The sequence below is a fragment of the Ceratotherium simum genome, chromosome 20 (genome assembly GCF_057802395.1).
Source record: "Ceratotherium simum simum isolate JZ-2026a chromosome 20, ASM5780239v1, whole genome shotgun sequence".
NCBI lineage: Eukaryota > Metazoa > Chordata > Mammalia > Perissodactyla > Rhinocerotidae > Ceratotherium > Ceratotherium simum.
In genome coordinates, this window is record NC_141919.1 from 20,350,154 (window position 1) to 20,372,688 (window position 22,535).

General features: G+C 39.8%; 1 protein-coding gene across 1 annotated transcript in view; it reads right to left on the reverse strand.

Annotated features, from left to right (window-relative positions):
• Positions 1-22,535, reverse strand: part of MAMDC2 (MAM domain containing 2) — a 161,301-nt gene that overhangs the window by 37,291 nt on the left and 101,475 nt on the right. The window contains exons 8-9 of the mRNA XM_004440631.3: positions 19,611-19,754; positions 16,589-16,854 (exon numbers count right to left, since the gene is read on the reverse strand). Of these exons, the coding sequence (XP_004440688.1) occupies positions 16,589-16,854; positions 19,611-19,754 (410 nt within the window). The remainder of the gene's footprint in view (positions 1-16,588; positions 16,855-19,610; positions 19,755-22,535) is intronic.

Genomic DNA, 22,535 nt, shown 5'->3' on the forward strand with positions numbered 1-22,535 from the left:
TTTATTTCATTTTAAGCAGTATTTCCAAGCAAGTGGAGTATCTCTATAGACTGGAAAAAAATTCTTAGGCAATTTGAATGTATATTAATATCTATTTGAGAGCAGAGGAGATGAGGGACAAAGTAAAATAATATCCCTAGACAGGTGCTCCTGATTTTATGCAAATCTCTTAAGAGTTAGGGGCAAACTGGATTTGTGTAAATCAACTTGCTTTAGTGCAGTAAAGGTTCCAGTCCTTAGGTACTGGTGACACTTTAAAAGTTTCGTTTTGATAGAGAATACTCATTGTTAAGGAAACTTACCTAGACTAACTTTGGAAACACAAAGAGGCAGTGAATGGAGAGCTATGTAAACATATTTGCAAACAAATCATTTTAAATATAGTCAAGAAGGATCAACAATATTACTTTTTGTTGTACTAAAAACAGACATGGCACATGATCATTTATCTACAGCAGAGTGTTCCAGTCTCAGCACTATTGATATCTTTGGCCAGATAATCCTTTTTTTTTTTTTTTTTTATTGTGAGAAAGATTTGCCCTGAGCTAACATCTGTTGCCAGTCTTCCTCTTTTTGCTTGAGGAAGATTCACCCTGAGCTAACATCTGTGCCAGTCTTCCTCTATTTTGTATGTGGGTCACCACCACAGCATGGCTGCTGACAAGTGGTGTATGTCTGTGTCCGGGAACTGAACCCAGGCCACCGAAACGGAGCACGCCAAACTCAACCACTAAGCCATGGGGCTGGCCCCAGATAATTCTTTATTGTGGGGACTGCCTCGTGCATTGCAGGATGTTAAGCAGCAATCCTCATCTCTACCCACTAGATACCAATATTATCCCCAAGTTATGTCAATCAAAAATGTCTCTAGACATCGTTAAATGTTCCTTGGGAGGGAGAGGCAAAATCTCCTCTGGCTGAGAACCACTGGTCAAGGGTGGTAGAAAACTGCCGTGTGGATTTTAAAACCCCACTTACTCAATTCCTATTATATGTAGTGCCTGTGCTAAGCACTTTCAGATTTGTTACCTCATTTTTGGGCTCACTGTTGATTTCAACCTATTTATTCTCCCCAGTCAGAACAAAACAATTGTTTCTGTTTTAAAAGTGGACTAGATTGTGTTAGTTTTCTCTTCCTCTGCACATCCCTGGGTGGTGGTTCTAACAAGCAAAGAAATATCCTCAAGCTCTGGAAACAAAAGGCAGAGGAGCAAAAAAAACAAGGGAGACGGACACTCAAGCTGAATAACCATCCCCGAGATGATCAAGGCTTTACTGTTTCAATTTCCTGCTTGAGAAAACTGCAAATAGTCAAAGGGCAATCAAATCTCTTCTTTGTTTTCATTCTTCTCCCTTTCAAAAAAGGATGATCTACTCCCTCAAGACAACACAATGAAGGGCAGCAGATCCTAAAAGGTAACTGAGCAGCCTTTCCTCATAGAATATAATTTTAACTCTCTTCTAAAGTTTTTTTTGTAGGGGAGGGCAGTGGGGTGGAGAGAGGGTCTGTATAAAAATCTAGCCACAAGGTTGTGCTAGTCAGAGGGGCTAGGCTGCCCCTAGGCCTGGAAAAGTCCATAAAAATTCCTGATTGAAGCACCCAGAAAAGAAAAAGTAGAGAAACAGATGTCAGGAACTTATTTTCGCAAACCAAATCAGGTTGGATTTTTAAAAGAATTAGGGTTACTAATTTCAACTTGGTGAACTGTCACAGTTTAAGGGCTACCCAACACAATGAACAGGATTTTGCTGAGGGAGGGAGGAAATCAAGCTTTGCAGGGAGCCGTGGCATATACAACCACAAATCTTTGCTGTGCAGATAAAAAGAATTGTATGCAAGAGCTCAACACTGGCCAAATTGACTGGTTTTTCGCTGTCTTTTAAAGTAGTTTCCATGGCCTGCTTGAGGGACATTGTTGGCTAGGTTTTGGGTTAATCCACCATCTACTTTACCAACAGAATAGTCCCAGTTTGGCCTATAATTAGTATGTGAATGACAGTTTCCATAAATGGCCTTCTATTTTCACATAGAAACATTTCAATCCTATGCCAACAATACCATAAATTACCCACGTTCACAAAATAAACCTAGTAAGGTTCTTGTTATAAGCAGTGGACCTCAACAATTTACCAGAGGGTTTGATTCTGGGTTAAATTTAACTTTTCTTCAGATGAGGTTAAAATTCTTTGAAATCATTTGTGCAGATAAATTTGGATATGGAGGCTACAGAGTTGGTGGAATAATTATTCACAAAACTACTATAATCCAGTCAGTGAAATTCCAGAGCCCTTCATTAAGATACTATTGACATAATTGCAGGATATACTATATAATGCAATTGCATTCATTTAACTGTTTGGTAATAAGTTGTAATAGAATTTTTAAAATACAAAAACATAAAGCAAAACAAAATGAAAATTCCAATATTAACTCACTTGGCTAAAGAGGTGGAATTTTCACAGATCCCTAACGACAGGCTGAGTGAAGCTTTATCTAGAAAAATGAGTATGAGACTTGAGCATTTTTAGAATCCCAGCCATGTTTTGAGAAATAGTTGCTAAGTTGTAACAGCATGCCTCCTACAGAAACTATATTTGGTCTTCAGATCCCACAAATGGCAGAATGACCATATGTTTTTAAATAAGTCTTTAGCTGACCAACACTTTCTCTTCTTAAAAGACCCATCTGTTTTGTTTTTTCTTTCTTTAAAGATTTATCTGATTTAATTCAACTTTTGGCTTTGACAAGCAACAAAGATTGAGCAGCTTCCAGCTTTTCCCAGTATGAGTCTTTCTGCTCGTAGAAGCCTTCTGTTCTGGGATAGAGGGCACACTGTGGTAGACTTGCAGATCTATGGCCAAATTTTTTCATTGCTATTTTTGTGGTAAATATCCAGATCTCTCAGCTCACTGATTTCAGAAATCTGCATTATTTTCAGATCTTTTGGTCACTGTAAAGGGAGGGGAGAGTCCAGAAGAGACCTCAGAATCAGTAATTTTTGAGGAAAAGGCCCAGAGACCCTGTGACATAAGTTCAAGGTTGCACGATAGCTGTAGACCCAGACATGAAACATACTCTGAATCTCTGATAGAGCATATTACATTTTACCAACCTGCTCATTTTCTCCTTTTTGCTTTAGGTATTTAAAAATATGATTCTGAGAGGCGTGATCTTGAAACTCCCCAATTAATAGCAGTGGACCAAATATGCTTGACCCATGTTTACAACCAGCTTCCTGTCATTTTTGCCTTATGTCTGTTTATAGAGTTTTCCGTCACCTGGCACCAGAACCTGAATCTTACATAGATCATGGCTGAATTTCAGGACTGGCAAATGCTGAAATCTCTCCTGTGTGTGTCCCCTCACCCCATTGTGTCCCTCTCCTCCTTAGCTGATGACCTTATATCCTGCTCCACACAGAAAATGTAGGCCCATTGCAAAGAATCCCTTCAACTCCCCACATCCAACACCTGCAATCTTTTCTTCATTTGCACCCATTTTCATTTCTTTTCCTTTGTTTAAGAGCAAGGTCTGTCTGACTCCCAAGTTCATGCTCTTCTCATTGTGGGACAAAGATGACTAATCCTGCACAGTTAATATTGAGGATCCACATGGGAAATAAACCTGAAAAGCCTCAGAAAAAACGAAGATTAGACAAAGGTGAGATGGTATCATTTCTAGTGTTTTAGACTCTAATTCCACACCCTAATAATGAAGACATTATTATATATAGTTATCTGATAAACCTTTCATCATCACTGAAGGAAAATAGGCATGAATGCCTTCCTGCTTTTTATATACTCTCCTCAGGGGACAGGTGGTCTGAAAAAATAATGCTGAGTAGACATACAGTGTGGTTTATCTCTGGCCCACCTCCCACAGGGGGATCCCTAATGATCAATTTAATTGTCATGTCCAAGGATGGACATCATAACACAGCGCTGTTATTGGGGCTCACTTGGAAGGAGATATAAAAATGTCAATCCTACCATAAGACATGCAGAATGCAATCAATAAACAGCAAAAAAAGGAAGAATCTAGGTCTTTGTCTTGACCCTCAAGGGCTCACCCCTGCTCTAGATGAACTTCTCCTGGGTCAGGAGAAGACAGCAGACACTCTAGCAATGTCCTGCTAATACCCAAACAGGAAAACGGACTTTGTCACACTCATGTCTGAGACATAGAGACAGTTATGGCCTTATTTTCTTTGATTCCCAAGGCAAAGTGTAGATCTTTGACTTGATGAAGAGCTGTGACTTAAAGCTTACAACATGCTAACCCCTTTTTAGCTATGTCACAACTTATTTGACCAATCCCTACTGATAGCTAATTGGGCAGTTTCCAGTTTCTCAGTATTACAAACAGTGCTGTGATGAATATTGGTAGCTAAATCTTTGTACATAACCATGATTATTTCCTTATGATAAATCCCTAGAAATAGAATTGTTATGTTAAAAGGTATGCATGTTTGGGGGCTTTCTTTTTTGATACATGCAATTGAATTGTCATCTAGAAATATATCAATTTACCCTCACACTAGAGCTGATGGGAATCCTTATTTCCCTGCATCCTCACCTCTTTGGGGTAATGTTTAATATATATATGTTTTATATACATATTCATATATAAAACTCATATATATACACGTTTTATATATTTTTTTGGTTTAAAAGGAAAGATTTTTTAATTGATAAACTGAACAATACAAACAGTATATAGTATGACTACAGCTACTAATACAAACATCACACTCCACAGTATTATATTTTTAAAATATTTTTATCCATTTGAGAGACAAATGTGCTATTTTATTTTCAAAATTTCTTTGATTACAAATAAGGTTGGATATATTTGTGCATTATTTTCCAATAGTATTTCTTTTTTTTTTGACTTGCCTGTATATATCCATTGCCCATTTTCCTATTCCTTAGTTCACCTTTTGCTTATTGATTTATTAGGGTAAATTTATATATTAAATGTATTAAGAGTTTGTCACATATTTTGCAAACTGTTTTTCTGGCTTGGCATTTGCCTTTCAGATATGTTTATTAGGCAATCCTCACTTGGAGAATGAAACTAAGGGAGAACCAAATGTGTTGGTTTGAAGACTGAGATGAAAGAAGAAGGCCACACGTAGTGATGAGTCCTTGAGCATTGTACAGATACACAGGCAACCTGACATTGAACAGAAAACAGAAGCTCATGGCCCATCAGTGGTGTGATGGAAGATGCCATAGGGAAGTGGCTTGTGGACTATCTAGAGAGAGACTTCTACTGGAGGTGAGCACTGAAAAGACAGAGCAGAAAATATCCAGAGAAATTCATACAAGAAAGGAGGAAAAAGATGGAGATATCTATGCAAAAGGAAATAGAGTATTCTTCCCTGAGTGAAAGTAGAGAGTCTTTATTAATGTGTGAATAGCCAATTTACAAGTAAGTGTATTAAGCTTATAGCTATAGAGTCTAGCAAATATTACCTGGACCTCAAATATCAACTATGAGCTCAGAAAACCAGAAGATCCCCAGAGAATCTCAACGCGAGTATCAAAATATAATGTTGCATCATCCAAAAAACTCAGGAAAAGATTCCCTAAAAATGCAGCCATTGTAAGACTATGAAATACAAGATCAGGAATTTGGAAGTATGGAGAGAGGTAGAGTTTTCAGGTTTATAAACAATCTTTGAAATAAATGTTTGCTTACTTAAGCTTATTAATAAAACTATGGGGAAAGAATGTCTACTCTGTCTTTTCAGATATCTCCATGGTGCTGGGAGGACAAATGTGGTAATCCAGCAATGTTCCATGAAATTAATTCCTCGAGAAAGTCTTGAAAGAATGCACTGACATAAATACTACCCTCGTGTAAGCTGTGTGTTAGCAACTACCAGTTGTGCAAATCAGTCTTTCTAGTCATTTCCCCATAAGCTGACATGAAATGCAGAAGCCTTCAACAAGTACCTGAAAGGAAATGAAAGAGAAGGAAAACAAGAGTAACCCAACCCTGCCTTATTCATATTTATAGTAATTCAGAATTCCTGGACTGACAACTGATACTGAGTTCAGCTTGAAAAACTCAAGAGTAGGAGCCTTTTCCATACTTAGCCTCTCTATTCAATTTCACATTAAGACTTATTCCACTTGACAGTATAATTTTCCTTGCTCTGTGTACAGAACCACCCTAATCTGTTCTATAGTGTGTTGATTATCTTGTCAGTAATTAATAGCCTTGCTATTTCCGCTTTGCACTCAGCTGCCCTGCTTTAATTATGCCGGGACATCAATATCCTGGAGGAGCCATTTCTCAGTGTTCTCAGACATCATGAAATGTGATGGGAAATTTATCTTGTCTCATGCATCTTGTCCACACATTGGTTTTCTGGTTCCTTAACCCCTTTATAGAAGGGTGTCTTGTTATTAAATAGCCACCTATTTATAAATCTCTCCAGAAACTTCCTAGACTTGATCTTCTATTTGAGAAAACTTCTAAGTATTGCCTTAAAAAATTTCAGAACCCTAGATATTTTACATTTAGTAGCATTTTCATTACTAAAAGGCAAAGTTAAACGGAAGATTTTAAAAGCAGAAATCCAAATCACAGAGTTAAATTTCACTGATTTTTTAATGAAAGGAAAAGAATATTATGAGAATAAATAAATAAATAGAGAAAGCCAACCACAAGAACTGTGCTGCACAATATTAAAACACAGTTCCCGCCATTAAGATGTCTAAAATATAATAGGAGGTAGAAGAGACTTAGTGGTCATCTTGAAACATGTCTTATTTCATAGAGAGGTGACATGACATTCTGATTTACATAGTTATTGCCAGAATCAAGAATCAAGACTTGAAGCCAAGTCTTCCTATTCCTGGCCTAGGATCTTTTATTATACAAATCTCATTCCAAGAGGTAAAACACAAGTTAACAACTTATAAAAGATTCAAAGAGGAAGGGACACTTGAGATGGACTTTGAGAGAAGGGTAGGATTTTCCCAGGCATGATGATTCCTGAACAAGATCAATGGGATAAACCCTTTGAGGGAGCACTGGGGAGGAAGGCAGAGGTCAGAAGGTGAGGATTTGAGGAATGAGAAACTGCACTGGAGCATAGAGAGTGATTGAAGACGCATTTTTCAAGAAGCTTGCAGACTAAAGGAATGGGACAGGGTGGCAGATTAAATGGGTAAAAGGGTAAAAGGAAGGTTTGTTGTCTATTTGTGTGACCAAGATATGCTGGCAGTGTGTAAAGGACTAATGGAAATTGAAGATTTATGAGAGAGGAATAATTTATGAAATAAGGTCCCAGAGGAGGCAGGAGGGTGAGACCAAATGTACAGATGGACGGGTTGATTTTGACTAAGAACGAGCATAATACTTCCTTTGTCAGATTCATCAGGCGACAAAGAGAGGCAGGTGAGGATTCAGAGAGGAACAGAATTAAAGGGGCTTGTGTTGAATGCCTTCATCCTTTTGGGAGATGAACCCATGAGGTCACATCTTAAGAACGAGGCAGGGAGAATCAAGTTGGAAACTTGTGAGTGAAAATGGATCTGAACATCTGGGGTGGGGAATAAGAAGGGAAGTCAACAAGAGATGAGATGAATAAAAGGCTTTCTCTGCAGCATGGAGGGGACAGTGGAGACTAGTTTTATTTTCTCCAGCTGTGCTGAGAAGCCTGGGGAAAAGAAGATGAAAGTAGCTGCTGAGGGTTCCCAGGGATTAAAAGGACCAAGGTGGAAGAAGCCAGAAGGACCTGGGGGTGGGGAGTATGATGTGGAAGTGAGTGCATCATTGACCACAAGCACAGAATGGAGACTGGAGAAGCTGTGTTGAGGGACAGGGAAAGGATCGGGAAAATCAAGAGGGCTGGTAAAACCTCACATGGATCTTTGGGAATAGGAAAATGGCACCATGTAAGGATAGGAAGTTGTTTCAAAGGGAAGAGTCACAATTTTTGGTTTTAATAAATATCGTCATAAAAAGTCCCAAACCAGACTTGGCATATACATGTCTATGCATGTCCTTATATCCACTCCAGCAGGATGTTCTTGCTTTTAAATGTTCACACTGAAATTCCTTGCAGAACAAATTGCTCAGGTGCTGGGCTATAAGGATTATGGTTTATATGACCCAAAGGCAGAAACATTTAATCTTCCTTCTTCCTTTGATGGACTTATGTTGTTCTTCCTTGCCATCAACACATATTCATTGACAGTTCAGTTCTCTTTCTCAACTATTTATTGAATACCCACTCTGCTCCAGAAATTGTGATTGCATTAGAAATAAAAAAAAAAAAAAAATAAGACAGGGATCTTTGTTCTCCAGAAGCTTACAATGTGATTAATGTAGATAGGCAGGTAGACAATTTCAATATAATGCATTAAATGCTATGACAGTAGAATGATGCTAATAGGAGCAACACAAAGCAAAGGTTCTGTGTCAAATACTTTAAGGGAATTGCCACCTTAGACAAGCTTAAACAGAACTCTTTAATGTAGAACTTACCAGAGTTTCTAATATGTTATTGTGCATTGTGAATCTTTATGTGTGTATGTGGAAGTGTAGAGATCTAGTATGCAAAATTTCCCCAACTCATTTGATCACAGAACTTCTTTTCAATGAAACAACGCAAGGGATTTGTACCCCATGGGACATACCCTGAGAAGCGCTGACATAAAATTCTCGTCTAGTGAAAAAAAATGTATTTATATTTTTTCAGATTGGCCAGATAAGGGTTTTCTCCAAATCTATACATGACTTTTGAAGCCTATTTGTTTTTGATCCTATAATAGAGTAAAGATGGACTTAGAAGGGTTTACCATGAAGATTTTAGTGACTGCAGAGCTGATCATTAAGCCAGACATGGATGAAACAGAATGCCTGGTCATTCTCTCATTTATGGGCCATTTAACATTTTTTTCCAAAAGAAATATTTAATGAGCACAATATTGAGTTCCTCCCAGTGCTTCTAATTAACAGACTACTTAAAGATCTTTGCTAAAGGGAAAACTAGCTTCAGGCCAGAAGATATTGCAGGACCTAATATACGCACTATGGTGACCAAGCATAATTTTAAACTAAGGATTTGAACATATAATGGCTAATGTTTGTGCTCCATTGTTACGGAATTTCTGACAATGACTCTCTAGGGTCTCTCTTACATTTGGCTTTTAAGGAAAGCATTTTGGAGTGAAGTGTTCCCTCTCCTTGTTATCCTCTCTAGTGTTTGCAAGTCTCAAGGTAACTCTTGATTACTTGCTCTCTATTTAGTAACTTGCTGGGAAAAAACAGGTCAAGAAAAACACTTCATGATTTGTGCCCTTTCAAAATATTTCTAAAACTAAACAATCTATTGTAGAGCCAGCCTTGATGGCCTAGTGGTTAAAGTTCAGAGTTCTCACCACTGTGGCAGCCCAGGTTTGTTTCCCGGGTGCAGAACCACACCACCCATCTGTCAGTTGCCATGCTGAGGTGGCGACCCACATAGAAGAACTATAAGGACTTACAACTAGGATATACAACCATGCACTGGGGCATGGGGAGGAAAAAAAAAAATTATTGTAGGCTGTTCATGATTTTGTAAAAGCAGCCATTTCATTAAGAAAGTCTAGTATTATTAAAATAAAGATTTAATTCTGACCTGATTTTTAGTTTAAAGAATACTTCACAGCAAACATCAAGGTGCAGAATTATCCATGGACTAAAGAGATGTTGTCTATGAAACCTTATGAGGATCAGGACCTAGAAAAAACAGTCTTCAAGTCTCTCTGTCATTCCCTCTCTCTCTGTTCAGCTAAATTTAATACATGCTAACTATGTGCCAGATACTACGCTAAGAGCTTTAACTGATGCATCTCATTTGATCTTCACCGTAACCCTGCAAGGTAGGTAATACTAACATACCCATTTTACATATGAAGAAAAGTGAGACTCAGCAAGGTCACACACTACCCAAATTACAAGGTGTAAGTTCAGAGAACCCATAGCCAAGTCTCTTAAGCATTATGCTGTATTTGTCTGTATGGAACCACCTTGAATTTTGACCCCTCCTAGGAGCCAAAGTTATTTCTAAAATAGAACAACTACGCATTAATAATAAAGCCCTAGAAATTTTTAGAAATCTTGAGTTAGGGCTGGGCTCCCCTTCTTATCTGGTCCTACACTTTCGACATCAGGCAGGAGAGGGCTGGGAGGCATAAAGGAATAGTGTAAAAAACATGGATTCTGGATTCAAAAAGAACTCTCTAGATTTACTTCTCAGCTCTGCTGTTTAATTGCTGTGTGCTGCTGAACAACGTCCTTCAGTTTCTGCCTGAGCTTTCCTCATCTGTTAAATGGGGCTTCCCTCCCCAGGGTGCTGTGGCATCAAACGAAACGTTGAGTGCCTAGCATGGTTACCTGGCACGTGGAAAGTGTTCAACAGAAGTTCCTGTTGTTTCAGCAGCTGTCACAACATTACAAGAACCCATCCATACAGTTACTTGGCTAGAACGGTCAAGGAAATTCTTACCATTGCTATCCGTCCTTAAACAGAGTTATACATTACAGTTTCTGTCAAATATTAGACTATCTAGGGGAGATAACAGGGAGTTATTAATCAAATCAGCTCACTGTCTTTAAAACAGGCTGGGTAAGAACTAACGGGAGAGAAAAGTAAAGAAACGTCCAGAGTGAAGGCATCTGGGAAGGCACAGCTGAGGTAACGTGTAGGTATTGGGAGTGAGGGAGGAGAAACAAGGAAAGAGAGCTCCAAGTTTTGTTCGTTACAGTTCTGTCCAGGCTGCTCCTCACTCAGCTCAGCTCTGGTTTCATGTGACAGCTCACTGAGAGGTGACAATAATGTTCATGACAGCAGGTTATGTTAACAAGTAATGCAAATATAAGGGATTATTTTTGTGATTATTTTGAATATGCAGCATAGATACTCAAACATATCTCCCAGACATTTCCACCAGTGAAAATTAGCACCAGGATTAGGCCAGGTGTAGTCGAAATTCAAATACATGGCCCTTGAGCCAGGGGGTAGGTGTGAAAATGCAGCCATTCGCTATCTTTGAGACTAATCGCACTTGACTGGCTTTAGGAACGAGGTCCTGAGAACAAGAAGCAGAGGCAGCGAGGGTTCCTCCCCACTACAGTGCACTAAGCTCTAAGCTCAGGCATTCATTTCTAGTAGAACATGAGCTTGGGTCAGTCTAACTCTGCATTCTAGGATGCCAAGGGCACTAAAAGGACATAGTTTACTTCCTTTACAGGAATGTTGTGAGAATTAAATAAAATAACAGAAGGTGCCTATATCCCATGACACACTGGGGAGCCTCACTATCTCCAACTGCACAAGAACAAGCTTTCCCCAAGACTGGATAGAAACCTTGAGCATCCAAAGATACTGCACCAAAGGGCAGGCCTCAGGGTTGGATAGACCATGGTTCAAATACTAGCTCTGCCACTTACCAGCCTTAGAAAGTCCACTCATTCATTCTTTTATTTATTCATCTTTCATTGTTCTTTTCATTATTCTTCTGTGTATTCATTGACCACATATGTGTACCAAACCAAATTTACTGAACAAAACGTTACTGATGATCTACTGTGCACCAAGCACAGTGCTAGATGCTGTAGATGCAGAAATGAACAAGACTAACAAAGTCCTTGTCCTCATGAAGGTTATATTTTTATGAGAGAAGAGAAATGGACAATGAATATCTTGGGTATTAGTATTTTAAAAGCTTCCCAGGCAATTTTAATGAAGGTCAACCACTGCTTAGAAGTCAGAATCTGACAGTCATCCCACAGACAATTATTGAGCATCAAAACTGTGAGTCAAGTATCTGCTAGGTTTGGGTTCCAGATGAGAAAAGTAAGGAAGAAAGAGATTAAAAATACTGACAAAAAGAATATTATTCAGCCATAAAAAAAGGATGAAATCTTGTCATTTGTAACAACATGGATGGACCTACATTATGCTAAGTGAAATAAGCCAGGCAGGGAAAGACAAATACCGTATGATTTCATATGTGGAATCTGAAAAAAAACATTGATATAGATACGGAGAACAGATTGGTATCTCACAGGTACAGAGAACAGATTGGTAGTTGCCAGAGGCAGGGGACATGGGGGTGGGTGAAATATGTGAAAGGGGTTAAAAGTTACAAACTTGCAGTAACAAAATAAATAAGTCATGGGACATAAGGTACAGCATAGTACTATAGTTAATAATACTGTATTGCACATTTGCAAGTTGCTAAGAGAGTAGATCTTAGAACTTCTCATCACAAGAAAAAAAACTTTTGTTACTATGTACAATGATGGATCTTAACTAGACTTATTGTGGTGATCATTTTGCAACATATACAAATATTGAATCACTATGTTGTACACCTGAAACTAATATAATGTTATAGTATGTCAATTACACTTCAATTAAAAAAAACACTAAGATTGCAAAGCCAGTAAATGGTAGAATTAGGATTTGAAACCAGAGAGACTCCTGTATCTATGTGCCTAATCCCTGTGTTATACTGTCTCCAAGATGATGAAGGAGAGGCCTAGCATGCCGAGAACTCTAACCTACTCTGGGGAGTGGGGCCAGAGAAGGATTCTCTGCGGAAGCGAGGTTTAACTGTGATCAAATTAAGATGAGGCTAGGCAGCAGAAATAGAGAGCGTAATGACGCAAGGTAGGAGAGAGCAGAATGTGTTCCAGGAACCAATTGTGCAGCATGATTAGAGTGGAGAAAGCAAGAGGTGAAGCTGGGGAGGGGGCTGATGTCAGGCCCCGCAGAGCCTTTTTCCTAAGAGCAATAGGAAGCCAAAGGGTCACTGGAGGGGAGGGCTTCCTCATGACAATTCTGCTGCCAGCAGAGCACATATCGGAGGGGGCAAGAGTGGATTGCAGGTAGGGTTTATTTTTAATTTCAATTTTCAGAAATCAACTTATCAACCAATGGTTCTCATCCAAGGATGGTATGGCACTTCTGGGGCCATTTGGAAAATGTGTGGAAATAATTTGGGCTGTTGCAGTAATTGCAGATGCTAAAAACCCAGTAACGTGAAGGATGCCCCCTTACAAAGACAGAACTGTCCTCTTCCCAATGCCAAGGGGGCCCACGCTGGAAATCCAGCCATTGGCAGAGTCAGAAGGCTTCACTGTAGAAATATGAATGTTAAAGCCATGACCATGTAAAAGCAATTGTATAGCTGAGAAACTCTGGGGAGTGAAGGAGACAAGAGAGGTGAAGGGAAACACAGGGGTGAAAATTTGTTCATCTTACATAGTGGGGTATCAAGAGACACTATCTAAAGTTTACGGGTCCAAAAACAAATGGTTAAGTGTATTAAAGTTATAAAGGAAGCAAGAGAGAAGTTGAAAATAAAAATATAACTAAAAATTGTGAGAAGGAGGGAGAAAAGAAAAAGGAATAGTATAAACAAGCTAAATTCCTTATCCTTCATAGCAAGGAGTCAGCAAATACTGTTAAGATTAATGAATTAAGAAATGGAGGTGGAAATACAATATTTAGAACTATAAAGGAAAACAGAAAATCAGAGAAAAAGCCTTCAGAAAAAGAAGTAGAATTGGAGTTTGAGTTTAGGTGTAGGGAGTGGTAAGGGAAAATCTGACTTTTCATTTTCTTCCTTCTCTGAAATACTGTTTGTTTATTTCCGTCTTGCGTATGTTACATAAGTAAGTGAACTTTACCTTCCTGCCTGGCTTAACGCATGCCTTTATGGACGTCAAATGGTTCTCTCACTCTCTGAGGAGCCGGTTCTGTTTAGCAGAGACCTGCCAAAAACTACTGGTCACCTTCAGACATGTGTCCAGATTTTTCTAGTGTTGAATTGTACCATCTCCCCTTCTGCACTGGGGCCCAACCTATGGTTAGTTCCTTCCGAGGGCTGTAAGAGCTTCCTGCCCCCACTGGGGCTAGATCCATTTTTCCTTAAGTGGTTGGGGAGGAACTGTGCAGTTGTTAGGAGGGTTGGAAGTCAGCTGAAGGAGAAAAGGGCAAATTCTCTGGGACACCCTTATTTGCTGGGCTTGCAGCAAATGGGCTTGCTCCCATCCCATGGGAGTTAAGTAAGAGCAGGAACTCACTATAAAGGAATGGGCAGCTTCCTAAACAACCCATGACTGTGAATAGAAGATACAGGAAGAGGGTGGAGTGGAGCGGGTAGGGGCATGAGCAGGAGTTGGAATCCAGCAGGGCTCAGCTGAGCTTCTATCTGTCATTATTTTTCATATGTCCAATTGGTAGAACTACTCTCTATTTCTCTATATGGCCTTCTGTGAGGCAGTGAGATTGTACTGTCCTTAGTCGCATGGTTATCTTAATCTTCTATCATTTGTGATCTCCTCCTCAAGGGTAGGATCTGAGTTTCATTCATCTTTACAGCCCCTGCACTGAGCATATACCTAATAAAGTGCTGGTGGAATAAAGGAATAAATAAAGGAATGGATGAATGAATAAATAATTGAAAGCCAAATGAATGAATGAAATGCTTATCATACCCCCCCTTTTATATAAACATTAGCAAACAGGGTATGGAATACAACAAAAGTTCCATTACTTTTTGGTGCGTCCCTGATTGTGTGAACCTGGTGCATGTCGGCATGTGTGCATATGTATGTGGTGTGCGTGTGTATGTGCGTGTGTATTACCTAACTATTTACAATAGTTAAATAATTGGTAATGGGAAAACAATTTAAGTCTTTGGGATCACTAAGAGGTGTAGAGAGGCTTGGACATCTCCAGGACTAATAGATCCAAGAGGATACACAATAATGCTGTAAACGTCAGAGGACACTTATGGAAAGATGGGCTCATTCAGAAAATGTTTGGAATGGGTCAGTAATAAGCTTAAAGAGCATGAGCCTAGGCTAGGAGTAGGAACTTGACACCAGAAACACCAATTTGCTTTCTCTATTGCCCAGGGGTTCAAGCCAAATATCTCAGACTAGTCAAGTCATCAAAGCACGATGGAATTAAGAAGAGATACTTCCAATAACACTTCCGATTTAATTAACATAAAATAATACAAACAGTGCCAATGAGATTGTGGTAAAATCTGTATGCTTATATTCTGCTAGAGGTATCAGAAACTGGTTCAACCCTTTTAGAAATCAGTAAGTCAAGGAGGCTGCCATGTCATTACAATCACAATTTCTTTTTGCCTAGGAATGGAAAAGAACTTTGTAAAGATATTCCAAGATCTTTGATTAATCATTGTAAAGATTTAATCATGCCCTGGTGGGTACTCCAATGGACTAAAAGTAACGAAGCAACATTATGACGCAAATGGTATACAAAATTTCTTTTTTTTTTTTTTTTTTTAAAGATTTTATTTATTTATTTTTCCCCCCAAAGCCCCAGTAGATAGTTGTGTGTCATAGCTGCACATCCTTCTAGTTGCTGTATGTGGGACGCCGCCTCAGCATGGCCGGAGAAGCAGCGCGTCGGTGCGAGCCCGGGATCCGAACCCGGGCCGCCAGCAGTGGAGCGCGCTCACTTAACCACCAAGCCACGGGGCCGGCCCGGTATACAAAATTTCTTTAGCAGAAAGTTATAAATAGACAAAGGGATGATTCTGTCTGGATGGTTGTAACTAAGAGAAGTTCAGGCCATCAATGCTTGTGAAGAAGGTTTTACTGCTCTTATAGGTATGTATCTTCCCCTGGGGAGTCTGGATTTTGGGTAATTCCTGGTTAATGAACGTGATTAACTGATTCATCCATTCATTAAACCATATTCACTGAGCTCCCATTGTGTGAGTCATCTTTTTGAAGGAAGGGAACTTTCTAATCCTTTGGGCCCCTTTCTTGCACACAGAGAGTGTACCTGAGAGATATCTTCTGACTGAATGACAGGCTGAAACAAAACAGATTTTCCCATACTAGTTTCATATCTGGGTGGTAGTTGACAGAATTTATTGCATCTGTAAAACTTCCTTAAGTTTATGAGTTGTTAAGTTCAGGAGATCACAGTTTCTTTTACATTCCTCTTGCAACAAAGATCTCTTTGTTTTCTCATTGCTGTCAAAATCATCAGCTGATGGTTCCCTTCTGTAAATGCTCTCTGTCTGGGTTGCCTCCCATTTTTCACCGAGCTTCCGCATCCTGTGTTCAGCTAGAGCCTTAGACCGTTGACCTTAAAGCCTCAATGGAGAAACAGGTTCACTGATTTCACCTTTTAAAAATAGTAGCATTCGTGTGTGTGTGTGTGTGTGTGTGTGTGTGAGAGAGAGAGAGAGAGAGAGAGAGAGGGAGAGAGAGGGAGAGAGGGAGAGGATTGTGGCTTCAAACTAAAGTTTAGCCATTGAACTTGAACTATTCACATATTCCCTTTCTTTGCTGGAATCTAAGAAATAAACAACAAGCAAATTCCCTAGGTGGCCATGATTCTGAGATGCAGAAAACTGAAAAGAACTGAAGGATATAACTTGTGCATGGCTGGGATAGGGTGTGGGGGGTGGGGCTGTCAGCTTGAACAGAAGAAAAATAACATATCACCAGTTGAAAATATTTAAACAGAAATTCACTAACCCAGTCCAGCAACTGAACGAACGGATTGCACTGGTTCTACTGTACCTTGGTAGGCATGGGCTTCTTAAAGGGGATTTCGGCTTGCATCCAAACACCCCTTGGGGACTCCAGCACAGACCAGACCTTCTCTTGAACTACGTGGTTCTCTTCAAAGATATACACTGCTAGGCTGTCACTCATTTTTAAAAACCCATAGATGGCGTAATAAAAACGTAGACAATACTGCAAGTTTCCCGGCAGGGAGGGACCGTAGAGCCTTCCAATGTAGCCAGGCTGAGATGTAAACTTTGTGTTGGCCAGCAAATAATACCCTACAAACAGGACAAAGCATTCAGTGTATCAGCAACGAAAAACTTAAATAATCTAGCCCCGATGATCAAGTGGGAAAATTTGGTTAAAGTAGCAGAATTTGCCAACAGAGGCTATTTCTATAGGCTTTAAATGATAGAAAGCATTTTCTAATATGTGTGGCTTAAGTGATAGACTATATCTATGTGACTCTATTGCAAATAAACCTTCTCCAACTCTAAGTCAACTTCATAAACCAGTACAGATTTCCAACCACATGCTCAGATTCCAGTCATCAATTAGGATTTACGTTTTTCATGACACAAAGAGGATAAAATCATTGTGAGGCTCCCAGCTGCCTGGGTCAACCAGCTGACTTAGATTGAGTGACTAGTACTGGGTCACAGTGAATGTAAGGCACAGAGCAGATTTTTCCTTCCTATCTCTGCAGTGACCAGTGGAGATGGAGAGATGAGGCTGGCCTGGTAGTCCTTGCAACCTTGGTTATTTCACACGAGTGCTGTTATGGACTGAACTGTGTCCTCCCCAAAATTTGTTTTGTTTCAGCCTGTCATTCGATGAGAAAATATCTCTCAAATACCTTCTTTGCACAAGAAAAGGACCCAGAAAAGGATAATTATTTCTTCTAAATAATATAAAGAAAAGTAAGATCAAGAACTACCCCTCTCACCTGCTCCCCCAGCCCCGTGGTAAACTTAAAACAAGTCCATGTATCCTAAAAAGCCTCAGCAGAAAAGAGAAAAATAATACCCTATTTTTTTTTTTTTCCTTTTTCTGTTCCTCCCCCATCAATTTTCTTTTCATTGCCTCAGTATTTGCTAAAATAGTTTAGTTTTACCCAATTATTTAATTCATCTGGCAAAAGGTTCTTTGGTTATTTCACATGAGTGGTGTTATGGTCTAAATTGTGTCCCCCACCCCCCAGAATTCATAGGTTGAGGCCCTAACTCCCAATGTGACTGTATTTGGAGATTGGGTCTTTAAGTTAAATGAGGTTATAAGGGTGGGGGCTTAATCCTATAGGACTGGTGTCATTGTAAGATGAGGAAGAGACACCAGAGATCTCTCTCTCGCTCCACGTGTACACAAGAGGAAAGACCATATGAGGACAATGAGAAGGTGCCATCTACAAGCCAGGAAGAGAAGTCTCACCAGAAACCAAGCCTGCTGGCATTTTGATCTTGGACTTCTAGCCTCCAGAACTGTGAGAAAATGAAATTCTGTTGTTGAAGCTATCCAGTCTGTGGTATTTTGTTATGGCAGCCCTAGTAGACTAATAAGGTGGCCATACAACAGACAGAACAACCTTTTTAAACCTAAATTTAATCCCTCTCTTCTCTTCTTAAAACCTTTCAATGACTCTCATTTCCTTTGTAATAAAATCCCAAACACTTACTCTGGTCCGCCACACCCATAATCTATCTCACTCTCTGACTTCATTTTCCTCCACTCTCCTCTACACAGTGCAGCCACGCTAACCCTCCAATTCCTTCGAATGTCCAGCTCTCTCCAAACTCAAGGCCTGTTCCCAATGCTGGATTGCTCCCACTCTCCCAGCTAACACCCACTTCCCTCAGAAAAACCTTCCCTGAATCCCCAGCCAAAATTAGGTTCTTTCCTCTATTCTCTCTCAGAGCTCACTCTTCATTTCTTTCATAGCACTTATCACAACTTGTAAATATAAGTTTATTGTATTCATATTTGTCTAATGTTTCTCTTGCCCATTAAAATGATTGTCAACCAGTGAGGGTGGGATTCATATCTGATTTGTTCACTATTGTATCCCCCAGGAGTTAGTCTGGCCAAGGTTAGAAAAGGTTTTTGTAGGGCCTGTATTTTTGCAAGTTAGGCCACCTCTAAGAAAAGTATACAAAATTACAGATGTAAAATTGTGAGGGCCCCCTGCAAGGCCTTTCCCAGGGCCTGTGCGAGTAAGGGGCCCTGCAGCTTAAGTTTCATGAGCTTTGTGGTAAACTCACCCTGGTGCCCAGTATATAAATAATAGTCGAATAAATTAATTAGACACTAACCCCTTGAGAACAGTCTCTTTCCACCAGTGTCTGCTGGAGTGGGCTTCCCAGGGGTCCATTAAAGAGATTAGGTGATCCTTATAAAAGGGGAGCTCAGACTGGTTTCTAAGAGTTCCCTGTAGATATATCCATCAAGTGCCCACCCATTTTCCAATAGCTCTTATTGCCCAAGAATGTATTTTTTATTGCAATAAAATACACATAACATAAGAGTCACCATTTTAACCATTTTAAAGTATATAATTCAGTGCCATTTAGCACATTCACAATGCTGTGGGACCACCTTCGCTATCCAGTTCCAGAACATTTTCGTCACCCCAAAAGGAAACTCTGTACCCAGTAAACAGTCACTCCCATTCCCCCATCCCCAGCCCCTGGTATCCACTAATCTGCTTCCTGTCTCTATGGATTTGCCTATTCTGGATGTTTCATATAATTGGAATCTAATAGCTTTTTAAAGGTATTTCTCCATCTAAAGTGAAGAGCAAGATAATTTCCAAAGGCTTGGCTTTTTAATTAACTGGCAAATACTTTTGCAACTTGAATTCTAATTTTAGTAAAAGGTCATACACAAGATTACTGATTGTCTTTTTGCTTCTTTACAGCTGCCTTTTTGTTTTTTAAGTCAGCGTCCTGGTGGGGTAAGAATGGCGAATAAAGCATGAATACAACACACACACACACCCGCCCCTCCCCGACATTCCCACCCAGACAGACTCCTGGTTTACCTATGCCTGAAGTATGGTCTCCAGTTCGATACATATTTGGTTTTACTTTCACTCGGGTCCAGCCCAGACCTTCTTTATCTTGGTAAAAGTTGCAGAGATCTTCCTCAAAATTGCAGCTTGCTTCTATGGCACTGAAAGGACGCTCTGAGTAAAGGAGAACCAAAGTTAAAAAGAGCCAGACCCCAGGATCTCAAAGGACTACATCAGCTGGGTGACAAATATGTACACATTTGTGCCAGGGGAGACAGAAGAAGTAAAACACGACACAATATTTTTACCCTAATGGCATGCTGACAGGTTAGCGTCAAACCAGTGTTTCAGCATGACAGGAAAATTGTTCTTTTCCTCCCTAAAGGGCTGGAAGGAAGGAGTTCTGTTCACATTCTCTATGAAAATAAAGAAGTACCAGACTTCAAAAGAAATCTCCTTTCATGATGCACAGACTGGGAGCATTTATTCACATACTTCTTCACAACTCAGAAATCATTCAGACAAAATTTAAAAGACAGAAAAAGGTAAGTATTTTAAGAAATTCTTAATTTCTCTCTAAGTCAGATATTTTAGAAATAATATTTTCCAGAAATAATTTTCCTTTGTTGCTCAATCTCTGTGTCAGAAGCACAGCCGCTGTCTATTTATAATTGACGTTAGTAGTAGGAGCTGATCTGCTTGAAGAAAATTATTACTCAGTATAAATCACGCTATTGGAAAAGTCACACCAATTTCATCACCCGTACTCCTTTTATTTTGGCTTTTGCTGAGTTCTGGTATCATTTACCCTGGTCTATAAATATCACCTCATTCCAGATTGCCTGGAGGGAATGGAACTTAAAAGATTTCTGCTCTTTTGAGAATAACTTGGTCCCAGCAACAAGTGATTGTCAACTTCACTGTTAGACTGCCCTCCGAGTCCAGAGGGGATGTGACTGACGCAGTCCATGTAACCAAGTGTGAGCCTGTCCTGCATGCTGACATACACTGGTCTAGCATGTAGGGCCAGAGAGAGAGGGCACTGTTTTGAATAGCTGGGAAATCATCTCTAGAGAAACATGAGTTCTGAGAGCAGTGATCTGATGAAACAGGGAGCTGTTTAAGGGCAAACACTCACTATCCTCTCAATTTGTCAATTTTCGAAGCAAGAAAACATTCAAGTGGGCTGAGGAGCTGGCCCAGATTAAAGGGGATAAGAGAAGCATGACAACCAAATGCTACAAGGGATCCAAGATTCGGTCTTGGTCCAGGAAAACAAACAGCTATAAAAGACATTATTGAGGCAACTGGTGAAATTGGTATATGGACCATAGGGTAGTTGATAATACTGTATCAGTGTCACGGTTCCTGAACTTTATAATTATTCTATAGTATGTTAGAGAATGTGGGTGGTTTTAGAAAATACACGCTGAAGTATTTAGGGGTACGGGGGCATAATGTCTGCAACCTACTCTTAAATGCTTGATAAAGCAAATGTGGCAAAATGTTAACAATTTGTAGATCTGGGTGAAGAGTACCCAGGAGTTCTTTACATTATTCTTGCAAATTTTGTCTGAGTTTAAAATGATACAAAACAAGGAGTTTTAAAAACACTAAGCTAAAAAAAGTGATTGACACCACATTACAAAAAAAGAATAGAAAGAAAATGTTCCTACGTAGATGGGACCTGCTTGTATCTCAGAGGATACGCCCTGGCAAGTGTACAAGGAGAGCACCCTGATGAGCCAGATAGGAGAAACGGACATGAAGAGAATTCTCGATGCTCTGAAACCAGTGGATTAGCCCACACGTTGCTCTGCCTGACTGTCAGCATCAGGGAGTATCTTTAAGCCATGAAGATAAAGTCTTTGAAAAATGAATGTGATGTCATACAAACAAGGATCCTATGATATCCTCCCATGCAGATTTAAGACCATGGGAAACCCCATGATGGTCTCCAGTCCTAGTCACCCCTCTGCCACCTGGTAATGAAAAGGCAGATGAAAAGTCAAAACCTAGAGATGGCTGTCTAGTTCAGAAAATGGTGTGGCACTCCCAAAAGCCATGCACAAAGAGAAGGGCAGGTCAGTGAAATTACTTATCAGGAATATACCCCAAGAAATATACCCCTGGGTGACCACAGGAGAACCACAACCAATTCATGAGGGGTGTAGGAGAGGGTGGGAGGTGGTATTAAAATTTGAAAGTAAGCAAGGATCAGTTCTCTCCATAGTGACAAACTGAGTCACACAGAAAAGATTTTTCTGAGGATGTGATTATATTCTTTTGCTAAATATCAAGTCTTAGAAATGGATTTGTCTGGGGTCCTGAGAAGGTCTGATAAAAAGAAAATATCAAAAGCATAATCCAAAACCTAGATCTTTTTCACCAGAATGCTTCTTCCACCATGAGACAATATCTAATTCCTAAAGATGGGGCCCAGAGAGCCTGTTTGTGGCCCAAAGTGAGCTCCCGGAGATCTGGGGTGGATGGAAAGCCTTTGCTTCAGGCTTGTTTCAGAAGTTTGGGTCAAGGGGCAATCACAATTGAGTGTTAATGACATATTTGAAGCATAGGGAGGGATCAGAGGCAATTGGAAGCCCCCGAGCACCAGCTGATGAAAAAAAAAAGTCCCTTTGAGCAAGGTACCTAAAAGCATCATAATGTAAGATTTAGTTAATTACTTGCTTTCTGACATTTGAACTTTTTAGAAATGAGAGGCTTTGAAGATAATCTAATCAGGTGCAGGGTGTTGCAGTTTGAGAAGAATCATTGGGAACATTTCTCATCTTTTCCTCTGCTCATGGAGATGAACTCAGTATCAGTCCTCAAAATCTAAAAGGCTTATCAGCTCCTGTAGTGCGAGAGAGATTTGGGTGCAGTATGCTCTTGAGGCTGCTAAATGTGCACAGTAGCTTTATTTTAGCATGAGCCGGCCCAAAAGCAGGCTGAGAC